The sequence below is a fragment of the Telmatherina bonti genome (assembly GCF_933228915.1).
Source record: "Telmatherina bonti genome assembly, chromosome: 11".
NCBI classification, from domain to species: Eukaryota; Metazoa; Chordata; class Actinopteri; order Atheriniformes; family Telmatherinidae; genus Telmatherina; species Telmatherina bonti.
The window spans coordinates 10,912,246-10,931,792 of record NC_136629.1 but is presented as its reverse complement, the minus strand read 5'-3'; the positions used below and the strand labels follow the sequence as shown (position 1 = coordinate 10,931,792).

The 19,547-nt window shown below is 43.2% G+C and overlaps 1 protein-coding gene across 1 annotated transcript in view; it reads left to right on the top strand.

The window, feature by feature from the left end:
- Positions 1-19,547, top strand: part of edaradd (EDAR-associated death domain) — a gene marked incomplete at its 5' end in the record, with an annotated part of 35,045 nt that overhangs the window by 11,984 nt on the left and 3,514 nt on the right. The window contains 3 exons of the mRNA XM_079248566.1: positions 9,835-9,893; positions 10,252-10,294; positions 13,669-13,742. Coding sequence (XP_079104692.1) covers positions 9,835-9,893; positions 10,252-10,294; positions 13,669-13,742 — 176 coding nt within the window. The remainder of the gene's footprint in view (positions 1-9,834; positions 9,894-10,251; positions 10,295-13,668; positions 13,743-19,547) is intronic.

Below are 19,547 nucleotides of genomic sequence, written 5' to 3'. Positions count from 1 at the left end.
GTGGGAACAGTTCTTGACGAGAATGGACTGATGAAGAGTTTTTAATCGCTTTAAACTCGTCAACCTTTCACCGTCGCTCCCGCTGTTAAATTTACTGCCGGATTATTGTAATGTGTCGTTTAAAGAAGGATTATAAAGCTCATTAACATATTTACCTGATCGCATGCTGTGCAGGAATAAACTCTGTCTGAGACACCCACCACCAGCTGTGAGTGTACATGGTGTGTGTGTGTGTGTGTGTGTGTGTGTGTGTGTGTGTGTGTGTGTGTGTGTGTGTGTGTGTGTGTGTGTGTGTGTGTGTGTGTGTGTGTAGCTCCTCTCAGTCTAGACACTGCGGTGGAGTGGGTCAGGTACTGGCATGCCGTTCACCTCCACTCGTGTGGAAACAAGCTCATGACAAAGCCAGGGCCCGCTATGCTGCTGAGAAATAGTTTCATCCTTTCATAGCAGACCTGGGTGGTCAGAGCGGAGAAACGCTGGTTCACCTGCGTGGAATTATGGCCCCTAAGCAATGAATTATGATGTGGTTTATATTTCATCTTCTGAACTTTATCCAGAGCATGCAGCTACATGTTCCTGCATTCCCAGGCAGGGAGGAACAATGCCCTGACTGATCTGGGGTTCGACTTGCACTTGATAACCGGGTGCCGGGCTCAAGTCCTAATGCTTAATGCACTGTGTTTACAACGCCTTACCACCCAGGGATGTAATGTCAAGTCATGTTCATGTTTAAAGTAGAAAAAGTAAAGTTCCTACCTTCTAACACTGGCAAACAAAGCTGTACTTAATAATATAAAAGCTGCTTCACCCTTTTGTCATGGCAGTCACTTAAAGCTGGGGCGTTGCTCAGAGACTTTTTACTCTGGGTGAAGTAGTTCCTCGTCCTGATAGTAGTCTGTACATGTTGTCATCTTAAACTATCAGAAATATAGTTAGACCCCTCAGTTTACTGTAAATCTGTAAAAACTGACCAATCGGCCAACCCCTACCATATCTTCTGGGACAGTACCGTTTTAAGACCATACTGGTCAAAGGTATGTGAACACATTAACAATGTATTTGGTTCTAAAATAGTTTGTAACTTTGAAAATGTATACTTGGTTAATATAAACATAACAGATTGGAGAAACAAGGATAAGCTGTTGTGGATTCTCCTTGCTGCAAGTAAGAAAGTCATAACCAGAAAATGGCTAAAACCGGACCCTCCAACTACTGAAGAATGGATCAATATTCCACAGGAAATTCACATTATGGAAAAATTGTTATTCACTCTTAGATTCCAGAGAGACTCTTTTTATAACATCTGGTCAAAATGGACGGAATATGTGAAACCCATAAGATCGGACTTTATAGAACAATTTATGGTGCTATGGTCTTTACTTTCTATATTTACTTTTCCGATTTTTATTTATTTATTTTAATTTTTTTGTTTGTTTGTTTGTTTTCGTTGTTTACTGTTCTGTAACTAAAACAAAAAAAGTTCTATAAAAAGGAAAATTTAATAAAAACTGACCAATAAAAACGTGGAGTTGGACACTCCAAATGGAGTTGTTCATTTCTTATTTTAAAAAAAGCCTCGGATCACGCAAGGAGCAAAACCAGAAGGGGAGAAGTTAAGCCAAGGCGCTACTTTCACATCTTGCTAGCTCCCCAACATTACCCACCCCAGGTTTAAAGACACACGACAGAACATTTTCCCGCCACGCACCCCTAATCAACGGCCAATTCGGCATCCATCCTGCATCCTACCAGACCTGTTAGCTCTCTCCAGCCAGCACAATGACTCTTGTTTTGGCTCGTTCTCTATTTTAATTTTATGGTGTTTCTTTGCTTAATCAATTCAATTCAACTTTATTTATATAACGTCAAATCACGGCAATGCCATCTCAAGACGCTTTACAGACAGAGGGGAAAACATAATGAAAGCCAATTCATAACAGCCTATATAAGGAAACCAACTGATTGAGTTGGAGGGTCCAACTCAATCTCCCATCCTGAGCAAGCACACGGCAACAGTGGGAAGGGAAAAACTCCCTTTTAACACAGTCAGCAGCACTGTGTGTTCAGAACAACTGGTTCCTTATTATACCATGAAGCAAAACATCACATCGATAATAAGTTGTTTAGTGTCGTTTTCTCAGCCTCAGGACGCTGCTGGTAGCAGAAACACACACGTTAGATGTCACTGTGTCATCAAAATGCAGAGTTTTATTGTCAGAAAGTTACGTAATGTGTCTGTAAGTTTCCACATTTCTGTGCAGCTTTACTTTGTCCCTGATGTCAACTTCTGTTCCTGCATTCAGATCCCTCTTTATTCCATTTCTCTGTCTGTTGTCATTCACTAGATTTAGTTTTAAAGAAAGATTTAAAATGAAAGCTTTATTCTTGTAGTTTGTGCATGAAAAGGCTTCATTAACCTTTGAAAGAAAAGTCCTTTTTTTCATGTGGTCCTTTAACAGAGTTTAACAAATAAACATATATTACCATGTGATATGTCAGAACTATTAGAGTGTAAACTTCTGCTTCCTGGTATTTATTAGGTGGCTAGAGACAAGTATCAGATTCTGTTAAACAGGATTTTTAGCTCATTTTTTAACATAAAATTATGTAAAACATCTCTAAAACTTTGTGTATGAAATATGATGCGTTAGGCTTCATATGGTTATAAGGAGATGTGCTGCTCTGCCCAAAACCAACTATTTAAATATTCACATTTTACTTTAGTCATTTTAAATAAATCATTTTCTCTCAACATTAAATGAACCTAAATGACGTTTAACACATCTTAACTATGACATCTAAGTTATTTTTGCAACTTTTAGTTCACCCGTCTCTTTGTGTTTGCCTTTCTTGTTTTTGTTTTTATTTCTAAAAGTGTTTTTATGTATAAAAGTCTAGAAGTTTAAGCCAAGTCAACATGCGGAACTGATGATTTTCAGGGCAGCCTCAGTTTGTAGAAGCTGTGTTTAGATTGATTAAATATTGAAACAAACACACAACAACAGAAACTATCTACATATTAAAACTTTTTTTATCCGTATAGTTCAGATATCCACTGCAGTATCCGGACTACACGCCGTTACTTTTTCACCCCATTTGAGCCCTGCGGTTTGAACAATGACGCGGCTGATTTACTGATTTGTACAGGAAACGTCTCGAGGGTCTGGGTGATGAAGAGAGCAGAACAAGCTCGAGGGCGGATTTTCTTGGAGAGGAAAGGGGCGCAGAGCGACGACTAAAGAGAGACTGAGAAGGTGTGAAAGTGAAAAGAGAAAATTCTGAGGCTAGTTAATTCTGACAGCGACGAAGACTTCAGTGGTTTTAGTGTGCTGGAGGAAGATTAGTGACCTTTAAGCCACCGTGTAACCCACCGTGCTTCAGCCACCGTGTGGAAAAAAGCATTTATTAAATAAAAAGTTTAAAAAATATATCTTTCTGTGTAAATATGCAGACACCTACAGCTTGCAGACAAGTTTGAATATGTATGAAATTTATTTGTTTTTAACTTAGGTGGGTGCAGCTAATATTCAGATGAGCTCAACCAACTCCAACTCAGCATATTGTTTCCTCCACCGACCTTAAAAAATACTGTCTTGGTTTTATTCCAGCCACAGAGGATCGGTATTTTGCTTCTTTTCAGCCACACACACACAGTACTTTCTGCTCATGTGTGGCTGCTCCTGATTGGACATTACTGTCGCTTTAAGCCCTCTGATTGGTGGAAAATTTGACAGGATGTGGCTTCATCATTATTTCCAGGTCTATTAGTAACATAGAAGTGACAATGATCTTTTTTATGATGAAACTGTGATAAATAACGGTGTTGTCATTATGGATTTACCATGTAGCAGAGCTTCTCAGTGTGGTCCTACAAGAGCAGGTTCAACATGTATCTTTACTCCAACACAGCTGCTTCAAACTAACGGGTCGTTGTTCACTACCTGTTGGGCTGTTAGATCCATTTCATGTCATTCAGGTGTGTTGAAGCAGGAATACATGGAAAACATACTGATTGCAAACCCGCCAGAGAGTTTCTGAGCAAACACAGCATATTGTGGTTGGATTGTAATCCTCCTGGACGGATAGAAACGCCTGGAAAACATCAGCAGGTCGCCTAAAGGGTAAACTATCCATCACAGGTTGTTTTTTTCTTCCCATCTGAGTCACATGACCCAGAAGTTCTCTCTGCTCCGTGTTTGTAAATATGATAAATCCATCCAGGATCATGTTTTCTATGTAAAACACATGCTGTAAGAAAATCAGAAACACTTTGATGTGTTGCTGAGTGTCTTAGTTTCCTCCATGTAACAAACTGTTAGATTAATGTTTTTTCATGGTTTTTCATATTTGTTGAATATTCTGCATGATAATTATTGTTTGCATGACTCAGACAGGTTAAAGACATTGTTTTAATGTTTTTCTGCATGATTACACACTGACAGAGACGTTGCAGTAGCTAACGTCGGCTCTGACGTTGCGCTCAGACAGGAAAACCGACGAGTGATCTTTCTCTAACTGTAGATGAGTCACATTTCAGGAAGCTCGGGTCTGTTCTTCTCTGGGATGAAGAAGACAATGCTCATTAACGTAGTTTCCTTAGAAGTCAACCACATTTCAAACAACTGAGATGAGTTGAGAGTTTCACAGAATGAGAAATAAATAACACAACAGCGGAAAAAACAATAATGCTGCAGCTGGAGTGTGTGAAGGGGAACACAGTGCAAGTGTCAGGAGGTGAGATGACTGCTCTCTCTCTATATATTCATAAGAATTATTGTCAGGATGACGAGAATTCATAGACATGAATCACCTTGTCCAAATATTTAGATTAGATTAGATTAAACTTTATTGTCATTCCACATGTACCAGTACCATGCAAGGAAACACAGTTGGCATCTAACCACAGAGCAATAAGCAACAAGTGCAGAGTATATATTATCTACAGTATGTACAAGTATTTTGCAGCTGTGGCATAAAGTGATTGTCACAGAATACAGATTTGAGTACTATGAGCATTAAATACAGATGGATGTGGGCTTTAAGTATACATCCAGTGTTGGGAGAAGCTATTACCATAATTACAGATGATATGTACAGGTCTTATACCTTAACACTAGTGGAATTGGATATTAAATAGTATAAATGATAATAATAATGAGCAGCAGGCTAAGTAAACTGTGAAGTAAAATCATTCATGGGATAGATCCGTCTTTACATTTGCCATAACTTAAATGACGGAAACTGGACCTAACAGCAGAAGAGATGTGAAAATACTCATGAAGACCTGAACCCAGACTCGATCCTGTCCCGACTGGGCTACTGCTTCCTCTGCTAACAGAACCTCCGTACAGTCTGCTAAATATACTGGATTAGCTCTATATCGCATTTATCAACTTTCAGGCTGCCAAAGCACGACGCGTTGAGATTGAGCAGGGTTCAAGCTGCCGACGCTCTGGTTGTTAGGCGACCTGCTCTACTGCTGCCGCTCTAATGTGACGCCCATGACCGTTTCAACATTCGTTTATGTACAAATAAAGCAAAGACGCAGCCCTGGTGAGATCCAGTTGAGGACAAAGAACACCCAACAAGGCGCCCCCTAACGACGGATAATTCAGCATCCAGCTTGCATCCTGACTCTTCTCTGAGCTCTCTCCATCTAGTAAAAGTCAGTCGCAGCATTAGCTCCGATGCCAACACAAGAAAACGTTCTTCTGTGCAGTTTCTCAGTCTCAGTACCGTGCAGAGTAGTGACGTCAAATTTTTGCAGAATATAAGCGATATTTGTACGATTCTGCAAACAACAACTGTGATTTGCAGGAGTTTACATTGAATGGTGTAAAGTGCATAAGCCTTAGTGCTCGTAAAATCTCATCCGGCTAATACAAGTTTGACACATGCCTTTATTTTAGGGTTTTCTACTTGCTTCAGAGAATTTTTGTCAACTTTTCAAAGCTTTTCTCCCTAATTTCTGTTTCTACATACTGAAAAAAAAATTAAATATATTGTTGTTTGTTCCACACTGCCCCATCTTTACCGGAAATGAACTGGTCACATGACCCTCCATGTCACGTCCAGGGACACATAAATGCGAAAAAAGTGTTTCCATCACACTTTTGTAATATAGCTTTATATCAGAACGTCTGAAAAACCACCTCATGAGAGCATAAAAACCTTTTAGTGACATTTGAGACTTTTTTCCAAAATGTAGACGTTTCCATGTAGCCTTTATTATTGTGATATTGAGTTTTACACATTTCCAGTTGTAATGGAAACACAACTAATGTGGCATCAACACAAGTCCTAAACAGCTTAAAATTCGTAAAGTTATGTGTTTCCACCAAGCACCAACCTGCGGCAGCAAAAAGTAAAGCCTATGCATAAAACTGCAGTTCCCCTTACATCCGCTAGGGGCTGCAAAACAGAGCAAATCCCCATAGACTCCCATGTTAAAAAGACCAACTTCACAGCAGAAATAAACATGTTTACAGACTGGTTCAAAAATCCATTTTCGGTTTATAGGTCAGGTTTACCTTCATGACAACTGTGGGGAGAGTGAATTTTTTTAAATCTCTCCCATTTAAAAGTAATTTAATCTCAAAGATCGGCACATTTAGGGGCGTGTCCTTTTGATTGACAGGTACCCGATCTCCCACTTCAAATAAGAAGAACGTAGAACTGCGGTTTTTAGCCAATTAACAACGTGACTTAGCTTTAGCCCGCTTACCCCCGTTAGCTGGTTAGCTCCTTTTATATCTGGTTAGCTCGATCATCTTTTAGCTACAAGCAGCTCGGAGTTCGCTCGATGTCAATCATCCACCATGACGCTCACAGCCCCCCTCCCAGCTCCACCTCTTTGCCCATATTTGTATTTTCTGGGCGAGACGACACGCATGACGCTGCCAACATGGCGATGACAGGAACCGCCCACCGAGCTTCAATTCAGCTCTTCAGAAACCTACGGGTGACGTCATGGAGGCTCCGTCCATCTTTTTATATACAGTCTATTGTTGCCAATTTAAAGAAAAGAAGTCAATAAAAAGTAGGGGTGGGAAAATCTAATCGAAAAATCAAAAATTGAAAATCTGAATTTTTTGCTTCACAATTTTAAAATTGAGTTTTGTTTATGAAATTGATTTTTTTTTTTTCAAATAAATTAAAATAATCCATTATGAAATTTTTGTCATTTTTATTGTTTTTATTGATATTTTTACATGTCTTCTTGGGCATTTCAGCAGCAGAATGATGGTCTGGCTACTGTGTTGATGGAAATCAAGAAAAATGACAAGCAAAAAAAAAAAAAGGTTTTTTTACACTTCTGTTTGTTTTGAATCTACAAAAATCAGCAATATCAAAGAATTGTGAGAATCGCAATTGAAATAGAACCGCCACCCAAAAAATCAAAATCAGTTTGAATCGGGACAAAAGCATATCATCACAGCCCGCATAAAAAGTAACAAACGCACTGAAACAGCGGTCCCTACGTCACAGTTACACAGTATTTGATGTGATTTTTGTAAGAGAAATCATCACAATTTTACCATAATTATGTGTCATTTAAAGAGGGATTATAAATCTTAATTAAAGTTTTATTTATTTCTGTCTTTGATGACAACATGATAATGTAAAGAAAGAGTAAGAGAGTCCAGTTCCATCCCGTTCCAGTCAGAAAACCGCTCACATGAGGATGAAACTTCAGCGAACAGGAAAAAGCTCCATCTGGTCCAGCAGCATGGCTTCATGTCGTTTCTTTTTCATTAATGAGTTATGGATTTTCAGCCACACAGTGGGTTGTTTCCTTTTCATGACACTAATGGAAGCAAAGTGCAGCATGACAGCATTTCCTGCTGAAGAGAAGGTGGGCGAACAGAGGATATTTTAATGGGGATTTACCTTTCTTTCCCCTCCTCTAAAAGCCGTTTCCTCTTCTGCTAACTATATTCTGTAAGTGTTTGTCAAAAACTAGAAATCCTTGTCGTTGTTAGGAGTGACAGTTGACGTGTGCGTTAATCTTTTAGAGATACGTAGTAATACTACGTAATAGTGAAATAGTGAAACACTGCAGGTCATGATAAGCCTAACTAACAGGAAGAGGGTTTTTTTATCTTGTTTTATTTTCTTTACTTTAAAAAGAGAGTCGTAGCTCTGGATCATCTTCCTTTTATCATTAATGATCATGCATTTATGGCTGCACATAGAACAGACCCCCCCCATCCCAAACCTGATGCCTACATTGACCCTGGACTGACCAGACGTTTCAAGTTGACATTTATCAAAATGCACGTCGCCCACTGGTGTCCTCTCAGCCCACTTCCTGGGTAAAATTGGGGCACGGGTTACATTGCAAGAACCCAGCCGTCAGATCAGCCATGACTCAGTTTGTAGGAAGAATGTAAAGTTTGTGGGTTTTCAGTGGCAGGTTCATTGATGTCTGCCAGAGATGCGCTCTTTAAATGATTTTCAAGTTGACTAGTCAGACCTTAAAAATTAAATTGGTGATGAATCGTGACATGAGCATGATGTCATCAAAAATAACATCATTTATCTCCTGTCTCAAACAATACATTCATTTTCTTAACCCCTTAGTCCAATTAAATGTCACAGGGAAGCTGGAGCCTATCCCAGCAAGCACTGGGTGAGAGACAGGTGCACCATGGACAGGTCGCCAGTCCATCCCAGACAGTAGATAAATAACAGTCACTTAAATAACTGGAGACTTAAAAAAGGAACAAGAACTAAAAATTTGCTAAAGTATAATTTAGTGATACAAGACACTGCTTTTATATTTATTTAAGTTAAGGAAAAAAACAAACCAAATTGGTCCTGAACAAAGGTGCAGAAGTCGGACTGAGAGGAACAGAAAACACCTGACTGTCGTGGAAACATCAGGGGATTGTTCAACAAAATACTAGTCTAGGAGTGATGTAATATTTATTAGTCTTATTATTATTATTATTATTATTATTATTTTATTCTTTTGAACCAGAATTATAAAATAATGTAATGATTTTCATTTAAAGAAAAAATCTTATTACTTTCGTCAATTTCATCTTTTTTTCTGTTTTTTTCCTTCTTTAATGGAATATATAGAGATTTTTTCCATGTTCTACTGTGTTCCAGGTGAATTTACTCTGACACACTCACACATATCTATATTCTGACACTTCTGTCATAATCTCAGCTTTCTGTAGAAAGTTAGAAACACAAACAACCCTTTTAGTTTTGAAAATGCACTTTCTTTTTTAATGTTTGACAATGTGGACAGGAAGCAGAGGAAATAGACCTGGTTGGGAACTGGTTAAGTACGCTGCAGACAGGAAGGCTGGTTTTACTCTGTGGCTGATCTCCACACCTGGAAAGCTTTGTGTCAGAAACACCTGATCATTTAATCCTAATTCTAGCTATCCCATGCAAATGAAAGTTTTCCTCCTCGCAGAGTGTAACTCAAGAAAGGCCAGAGTGGGTCTTTATTTAGAGCCCTTTAGGTACAATGGCTTCACAGTGACGTAGACCGATAAAGGCCCACATTGCTCTTTCCTGGTATTTTCTGGAGCTGAAAAGCTGCCTTTGTGCTGCTCTCCCAACTCATCCATGAACATCCTTGTTAAAAATATTCCTTTAAGGAATGAGGTTACTAATTTTTCTTGCCATGTTTGAACTGAACAGTATTTCTCTTGTTTCTGAAGGGCCTCCTGTCCTTTTATAGGCTCATTATACATTTCTCTTTTTATATAAGATTATATAACTCCGTTTAGATGTTTGCTGTTTAGTTTCACTGGCCGTGAGCACATATGGCACCCCAGTTCACAGTATCTTCTTTTTTCTTCCTGTGAACAGGCAGAGGCAGCTCCGAGCCCGTGGAGGACACGGACACCACAGTCTTTGAGGCAGAATTTGTAAGAGAACTTTTCTTTCTTCTCTCCTCCAGCAGCGTGTTTGTTTTAACCGTCTCTGGCTGTCTTGACTTGCCGCCTGTCCAGTTTGTTTTGTGCTGATTGCTCTTCATTAGAAAGCGCTGCAGAGTCTTACAGTAATCTGCAGAGAAATGTACCATAACCGAATGCATCGCGCTGTGATTGCTCGCGCCCAAAGGCTCATCCAGGAGCAAGTCACAGCAAGCCGTTCCCTGTCTTTTTCCTCCTCCGCTTCAGAGTTCAAAGGCTCCAGAGAAGGTTGATACAAAGCGGCGCTCGGCGTGTCTTTTTCAACTCTGTTCGCGGCTAACATTGTCCTGTTTGCCTTTCTCTCCCACAGTCCTTGGAGGCCAATTATCCGGTCCAGGTCACAGATCCTCATGGTAAATAAGAAGTCCTTCCACTTTATCTGTCAGCATTCAGACAAACTATGTTCTCCTGTCAGCTGTGTCTGAAAAAACTGCAGTGGCTGCCAGTCAGGGTGGTGGTGGGGAACTTTGTGGGTGGAATTAGATGTAGAAAGTTGTTTTACCTCAGATGCTTCACCACAGCTAACAAAGACGAAGACACTGCTAACCGACACTGAGCATTAGTCAGGCCGATCGAGTCTGACAAACAGCTGTGCTATGAATAGAATTATTTATAGACATCACTCTGATGTCACTTTCAGGTCTAAATGATCACAAACACAGTAAAATCGGCCAAAAGGGATTTTTAGGAGGATAATTCTGCCAGATTACACTTCAGACGCCTCTGAGAGGGAAATTAGTGTTCCAATGCTAACACCGTTTCCAACGCAGAGACTCTTCTATAAAAACTGCAGAGACAAATCTAGTAAGTTATTCAGATGGGACACCGGGATCACGTCAAAGCAGGTGTCCTTCTTACTTTAGCCAAAGAGCAGCAGGGCGCCTGTAGGCTCCTCCCCCTTCCCAAAGCAGTCCCTCAACCAGTTCTTGACAAGCCCCTCAACCTGTCCCTTAAGTAATCTCTCAACCTGTCCCTCGACCAGTCCCTTAACCAGTCTCTCAACCTGTCCCTCAACCAGTTCTCGACCAGTCCCTTAACCAGTCTCTCAACGTGTCCCTCAACCAGTCCCTTAACCAGTCTCTCAACATGTCCCTCAACCAGTCCCTTAACCAGTCTCTCAACCTGTCCCTTGACCAGTCCCTTAACTAGTCTCACAACCTGTCCCTCAACCAGTCCCTTAACTAGTCTCACAACCTGTCCCTCAACCAGTCCCATAACCAGTCCCTAAAACTGTCCCTCAACCAGTTCTCGACCAGTCCCTTGACCAGTCTCCCAACGATTCTCTCAACCAGTCCCTAAAACTGTCCCTCAACCAGTGCTCGACCAGTCCCTCAACCAGTCCTCCAACCAGTCCCACAACCTGTCCCTCAACCAGTCCCTTGACCAGTCCCTTAACCAGTCTCCCAACCAGTCTCTTAACCAGTCCCTTGACCAGTTTCCCAACCTGTCCCTCAACCAGTCCCATAACCAGTCTCTCAACCTGTCCCTCAACCAGTTCTCGACCAGTCTCTTAACCAGTCTCTCAACCTGTCCCTCAACCAGTTCTCGACCAGTCTCTTAACCAGTCTCTCAACCTGTCCCTCAACCAGTTCTCGACCAGTCCCTTAACCAGTCTCTCAACGTGTCCCTCAACCAGTCCCTTAACCAGTCTCTCAACCTGTCCCTCAACCAGTCCCTTAACCAGTCTCTCAACCTGTCCCTTGACCAGTCCCTTAACTAGTCTCACAACCTGTCCCTCAACCAGTCCCTTAACTAGTCTCACAACCTGTCCCTCAACCAGTCCCATAACCAGTCCCTAAAACTGTCCCTCAACCAGTTCTCGACCAGTCCCTTGACCAGTCTCCCAACGATTCTCTCAACCAGTCCCTAAAACTGTCCCTCAACCAGTGCTCGACCAGTCCCTCAACCAGTCCTCCAACCAGTCCCACAACCTGTCCCTCAACCAGTCCCTTGACCAGTCCCTTAACCAGTCTCCCAACCAGTCTCTTAACCAGTCCCTTGACCAGTCTCCCAACCAGTCTCTGAACCAGTCCCTTAACCAGTCTCTCAACCTGTCCCTCGATCAGTCTCTTGACCAGTCTCTTAACATGTCCCTCGATCAGTCCCTCAACCAGTCCCTTAACTAATCTCTCAACCTGTCCCTCGACCAGTCCCTTGACCAGTCTCTCAACCTGTCCCTCAACCAGTTCTTGACCAGTCCCTCGACCAGTCTCTTAACCAGTCTCCCAACCAGTCTCTCAACCAGTCCCTTGACTAGTTCTCGACCCGTCCCTTGACCAGTCTCTAAACATGTCCCTTGATTAGTCCATCAACCAGTACCTTAACCAGTCTCCCAACCAGTCACTCAATCAGTCCCTCGACCTGTCACTCAACCAGTCCCTCGACCAATCTCTCAACTAGTCCCTCAACCAGTCTCTCAACCAGTCCCTCAAACTGTCTCTCAACCAGTCCCCAACCAGTCTCAACTAGTCCCTCTACCTGTTCCCCGACCAGTAACTTGACCAGTCCCTCGACCAGTAACCCGACCAGATTGGAAATAAATGCTGCCGCTGGCTGACCAGTCCTGACTCTCTGACTGATATGAATCATGGATGTGTAACCGGGACACACTAACATGTAAAAAGATCAAAATGTTCATGTTTTATTAGAACATACTGACTACAAACCAGACTTAATAAATCTGTTATATGTGTCAATAATGTCAGAATAATATTAATAATGTATGTAAAAAAGAATAAATTATTTTATTATAATCATTATTGTTATTAGTCATAATTATATATGAAAGTAAATGGCATTAATATATTATAAATTATTTGTCATTTATTTTACTTAAAAACAAACAATATTAAGATTTCCCTTCACCTATTGATGAAATATCTTTTTATGTAATTCAATTTTCATTTCGTTTTTCCCACTGCTTTTGTCCCACCATGATAATAAAAGATAAAAATTGATCTTAAAGTAATGCAAAGTCAAACATTCCATTAAAATAAGGGATGTTTGTTATTGGCTTTTTCACCCATATCTGACATACAGATTTTGTTGAACTCCTAATTTATCAACCAATCCTGATATTTTTGGAGCAAGTTGTGCCAAACACAGAAAATTATCTGGAAAACTAGACGTGACATCTTTTATTTTGTTGTTTTGGATTAGAGGAGACATTAGAGTTTGATATATATAACATGTGCATGTTGTGTAAAAGTTGTGTCATTAAAAAAGTAAAAACTGATACCAATCATTTCTGATATTACATTTCAACACCGATATCGACCAATAATATCTATTGGCTGATAATATCAGACATCTCTAACTACAATGAGCCGCTCATGCGCCGTTTTATGATCATGTATGCGAATACTGACTGTTGCATCAAGATGTCCAGTGCAGCATCAAGGTGCAGTCCGTTTTCATCACACATGCAAGGGCCAGCAGGTCACTGATGGACTGGAGTTCCAGCAGAGTCGCAGGTATCATGACAACCAGACCCGTAGAGATGAAGGAAGGAAAACCAGAAGAAATGGACAGAAAGTTGTACCGTTGTATGGAGAAGAGGTCTCTTTAGGACAAAAGCAAATAAAAGGCCGACAGACCAATGTTTCGGCCACTGATGTCGATGTCTGCTTTCTATACAGGAAAAACCTGAAACGGTTATCAGTAAAGTCAAATGTATTGGTTTTAGTTTGATCAAGACACACTGATGACTGAAGTGTTTCTCCAGCAGACGCTGTGACCCTCCACCTGAGCTCCATGCCCACCCGATACCTGAGCCCCTCCCCAGAAAGCAGGATAAGGCAGGTCAGTGGAACGGCTCAGAGACTGGTCTACTCTCAGTTTCCTGACATTTCCAGATTCTTCTCTCAGCCATGTTTCCACATCAGTCTCGTACTATAAAACTGTATTTCACCTAAAAATGACTCACTGGGAAAATTCTACAGATGTTTTTTAATGTTTGTTGTTTTCACCCAAACATGACGATCGCAAGTCACACAGCTGTCACCGTCATGACTGAGCTTGATTCAGATCAGAGTTTTATTTTAGCTGTGAACACACAGGATGTGTGTGTGTGTGTGTGTGTGTGTGTGTGTGTGTTGTTTTCCACTGCGTAGTTGCAGGCGTTGCTAATAACAGAGCAGAAGGGCAAAGCGTCGGCTCACTGCACGCACTCATACGCAACCTTGCTGAAAAGGAAGCCCACGAGGAAGGCTCAGCAGCTGGATGTGAAGAAGATAATTTGACCATTCCAGTATTTCCATTCATGAGAGATGAAATGCCCCCCCCTTCAACCCCCTCGGGGAGCCAGCTTCTTGAATCTCTGTCAGGCCTTGATGTTCTGTAACGCGCTACAAGGTTTACGTTGAGACATGTTTTACTGGCAGAGCCATAAAAAGCACAAAATGCTGCTGCGTAACCTCAGCGACCGGGACATGCTGGAGGTAGAAATCACCAGATTTCACACCGCAGAGCTGAACTGTTCAAAACTTATTCTCACAGTCTGACCTTATTTAATTAATTCAAGAATAATTGTACACACACCATCATCAACATCTTCTTCATCAGTTCCAACTTCTAGTACCATTTCTAATCCTGAACCAGGTGTTGGAAACGTTCCTCAGAGGTTTTGCTCCATGTTGACATGAAGCATCAAACAGTTGCTGCACATCACCATGAGAATCTCCTGTTCCACCTCATCATGATGAGAATCTCCTGTTCCACCACATCATGATGAGAATCTCCCGTTCCACCTCATCACCATGAGAATCTCCCGTTCCACCTCATCATGATGAGAATCTCCTGTTCCACCTCATCACGATGAGAATCTCCTGTTCCACCACATCATGATGAGAATCTCCTGTTCCACCTCATCACCATGAGAATCTCCCGTTCCACCTCATCATGATGAGAATCTCCTGTTCCACCTCATCACCATGAGAATCTCCCGTTCCACCTTATCACGATGAGAATCTCCTGTTCCACCACATCATGATGAGAATCTCCCGTTCCACCTCATCACCATGAGAATCTCCCGTTCCACCTCATCACCATGAGAATCTCCCGTTCCACCTCATCATGATGAGAATCTCCTGTTCCACCTCATCACCATGAGAATCTCCCGTTCCACCTCATCACAATGAGAATCTCCTGTTCCACCACATCATGATGAGAATCTCCCGTTCCACCTCATCACCATGAGAATCTCCCGTTCCACCTCATCACCATGAGAATCTCCTGTTCCACCTCATCATGATGAGAATCTCCCGTTCCACCTCATCACCATGAGAATCTCCTGTTCCACCACATCATGATGAGAATCTCCCGTTCCACCTCATCACCATGAGAATCTCCCGTTCCACCTCATCATGATGAGAATCTCCCGTTCCACCTCATCACCATGAGAATCTCCTGTTCCACCACATCATGATGAGTATCTCCCGTTCCACCTCATCACCATGAGACTCTCCCGTTCCACCTCATCATGATGAGAATCTCCCGTTCCACCTCATCACCATGAGAATCTCCTGTTCCACCACATCATGATGAGTATCTCCTGTTCCACCACATCACCATCAGAATCTCCCGTTCCACCTCATCACCATGAGAATCTCCTGTTCCACCTCATCACCATCAGAATCTCCTCTTCCGCCACATCATGATGAGAATCTCCTGTTCCACCTCATCATGATGAGAATCTCCCGTTCCACCTCATCACCATGAAAATCTCCCGTTCCACCACATCATGATGAGAATCTCCCGTTCCACCTCATCACCATGAGAATCTCCCGTTCCACCTCATCACCATGAGAATCTCCCGTTCCACCTCATCACAATGAAAATCTCCTGTTCCATCTCATCACCATGAGAATGTCCCGTTCCACCTCATCATGATGAGAATCTCCCGTTCCGCCTCATCACCATGAGAATCTCCCGTTCCACCTCATCACCATGAGAATCTCCCGTTCCACCTCATCATGATGAGAATCTTCCGTTCCACCTCATCACCATGAGAACCTCCCGTTCCACCTCATCATGATGAGAATCTCCCGTTCCGCCTCATCACCATGAGAATCTCTCGTTCCACCTCATCATGATGAGAATCTTCCGTTCCACCTCATCACCATGAGAACCTCCCGTTCCACCTCATCATGATGAGAATCTCCCGTTCCGCCTCATCACCATGAGAATCTCTCGTTCCACCTCATCACCATGAGAATCTCCCGTTCCACCTCACCACCATCAGAATCTCCCGTTCCACCTCATCATGATGAGAATCTTCCGTTCCACCTCATCACCATGAGAACCTCCCGTTCCACCACATCATGATGAGAATCTCCCGTTCCGCCTCATCACCATGAGAATCTCTCGTTCCACCTCATCACCATGAGAATCTCCCGTTCCACCTCATCACCATGAGAATCTCCCGTTCCACCTCATCATGATGAGAATCTTCCGTTCCACCTCATCACCATGAGAACCTCCCGTTCCACCTCATCATGATGAGAATCTCCCGTTCCGCCTCATCACCATGAGAATCTCTCGTTCCACCTCATCACCATCAGAATCTCCCGTTCCACCTCATCACCATGAGAATCTCCTGTTCCACCTCATCACCATCAGAATCTCCTCTTCCGCCACATCATGATGAGAATCTCCCGTTCCACCTCATCACCATGAGAATCTCCCGTTCCACCACATCATGATGAGAATCTCCCGTTCCATCTCATCACCATGAGAATCTCCCGTTCCACCTCATCATGATGAGAATCTCCCGTTCCACCTCATCACCATGAGAATCTCTCGTTCCACCTCATCACCATGAGAATCTCCCGTTCCACCTCATCATGATGAGAATCTCCCGTTCCACCTCATCACCATGAGAATCTCCCGTTCCACCTCATCACCATGAGAATCTCCCGTTCTACCACATCATGATGAGAATCTCCCGTTCCATCTCATCACCATGAGAATCTCCCGTTCCACCTCATCATGATGAGAATCTCCCGTTCCGCCTCATCACCATGAGAATCTCTTGGTCCACCTCATCACCATGAGAATCTCCCGTTCCACCTCATCACCATCAGAATCTCCCGTTCCACCTCATCATGATGAGAATCTCCCGTTCCACCTCATCACCGTGAGAATCTCCCGTTCCACCTCATCACCGTGAGAATCTCCCGTTCCACCTCATCATGATGAGAATCTCCCGTTCCACCTCATCACCGTGAGAATCTCCCGTTCCACCTCATCACCGTGAGAATCTCCCGTTCCACCTCATCATGATGAGAATCTCCCATTCCACCTCATCACCATGAGAATCTCCCGTTCCACCTCATCACCATGAGAATCTCCCGTTCCACCACATCATGATGAGAATCTCCCGTTCCATCTCATCACCATGAGAATCTCCCGTTCCACCTCATCATGATGAGAATCTCCCGTTCCACCTCATCATGATAAGAATCTCCCGTTCCACCTCATCATGATAAGAATCTCCCGTTCCACCTCATCACCATGAGAATCTCCTGTTCCACCTCATCATGATGAGAATCTCCCGTTCCACCTCATCATGATAAGAATCTCCCGTTCCACCTCATCATGATGAGAATCTCCCGTTCCACCTCATCATGATGAGAATCTCCCGTTCCACCTCATCATGATAAGAATCTCCCGTTCCACCTCATCATGATAAGAATCTCCCGTTCCACCTCATCATGATGAGAATCTCCCGTTCCACCTCATCACCATGAGAATCTCCCGTTCCACCTCATCACCATGAGAATCTCCCGTTCCACCACATCATGATGAGAATCTCCCGTTCCATCTCATCACCATGAGAATCTCCCATTCCACCTCATCATGATGAGAATCTTCCGTTCCACCTCATCACCATGAGAACCTCCCGTTCCACCTCATCATGATGAGAATCTCCCGTTCCGCCTCATCACCATGAGAATCTCTCGTTCCACCTCATCACCATGAGAATCTCCCGTTCCACCTCATCACCATCAGAATCTCCTGTTCCACCTCATCATGATGAGAATCTCCCGTTCCACCTCATCATGATGAGAATCTCCCGTTCCACCTCATCATGATGAGAATCTTCCGTTCCACCACATCATGATGAGAATCTCCCGTTCCACCTCATCACCATGAGAATCTCCCGTTCCACCTCATCACCATGAAAATCTCCTGTTCCATCTCATCACCATGAGAATCTCCCGTTCCACCTCATCACCATGAGAATCTCCCGTTCCACCTCATCATGATGAGAATCTTCCGTTCCACCTCATCACCATGAGAACCTCCCGTTCCACCTCATCATGATGAGAATCTCCCGTTCCACCTCATCACCATGAGAATCTCTCGTTCCACCTCATCACCATGAGAATCTCCCGTTCCACCTCATCACCATCAGAATCTCCCGTTCCACCTCATCATGATGAGAATCTCCCGTTCCACCTCATCACCATGAGAATCTCCCGTTCCACCTCATCACCATGAGAATCTCCCGTTCCACCACATCAAGATGAGAATCTCCCGTTCCATCTCATCACCATGAGAATCCCCCATTCCACCTCATCATGATGAGAATCTCCCGTTCCATCTCATCATGATGAGAATCTCCCGTTCCACCTCATCACCATGAGAATCTCCCGTTCCACCTCATCACCATGAGAATCTCCCGTTCCACCACATCATGATGAGAATCTCCCGTTCCATCTCATCACCATGAGAATCTCCCGTTCCACCTCATCATGATGAGAATCTCCCGTTCCGCCTCATCACCATGAGAATCTCTCGTTCCACCTCATCACCATGAGAATCTCCCGTTCCACCTCATCATGATGAGAATCTCCCGTTCCACCTCATCACCATGAGAATCTCCCGTTCCACCTCATCACCATGAGAATCTCCCGTTCCACCACATCATGATGAGAATCTCCCGTTCCACCTCATCACCATGAGAATCTCCCGTTCCACCTCATCATGATGAGAATCTCCCGTTCCACCTCATCACCATGAGAATCTCTCGTTCCACCTCATCACCATGAGAATCTCCCGTTCCACCTCATCACCATCAGAATCTCCCGTTCCACCTCATCATGATGAGAATCTCCCGTTCCACCTCATCACCGTGAGAATCTCCCGTTCCACCTCATCATGATGAGAATCTCCCGTTCCACCTCATCACCGTGAGAATCTCCCGTTCCACCTCATCACCGTGAGAATCTCCCGTTCCACCTCATCATGATGAGAATCTCCCGTTCCACCTCATCACCATGAGAATCTCCCGTTCCACCTCATCACCATGAGAATCTCCCGTTCCACCTCATCACCATGAGAATCTCCCGTTCCACCACATCATGATGAGAATCTCCCGTTCCATCTCATCACCATGAGAATCTCCCGTTCCACCTCATCATGATGAGAATCTCCCGTTCCACCTCATCACCGTGAGAATCTCCCGTTCCACCTCATCATGATAAGAATCTCCCGTTCCACCTCATCATGATAAGAATCTCCCGTTCCACCTCATCACCATGAGAATCTCCCGTTCCACCTCATCACCATGAGAATCTCCCATTCCACCTCATCACGATGAGA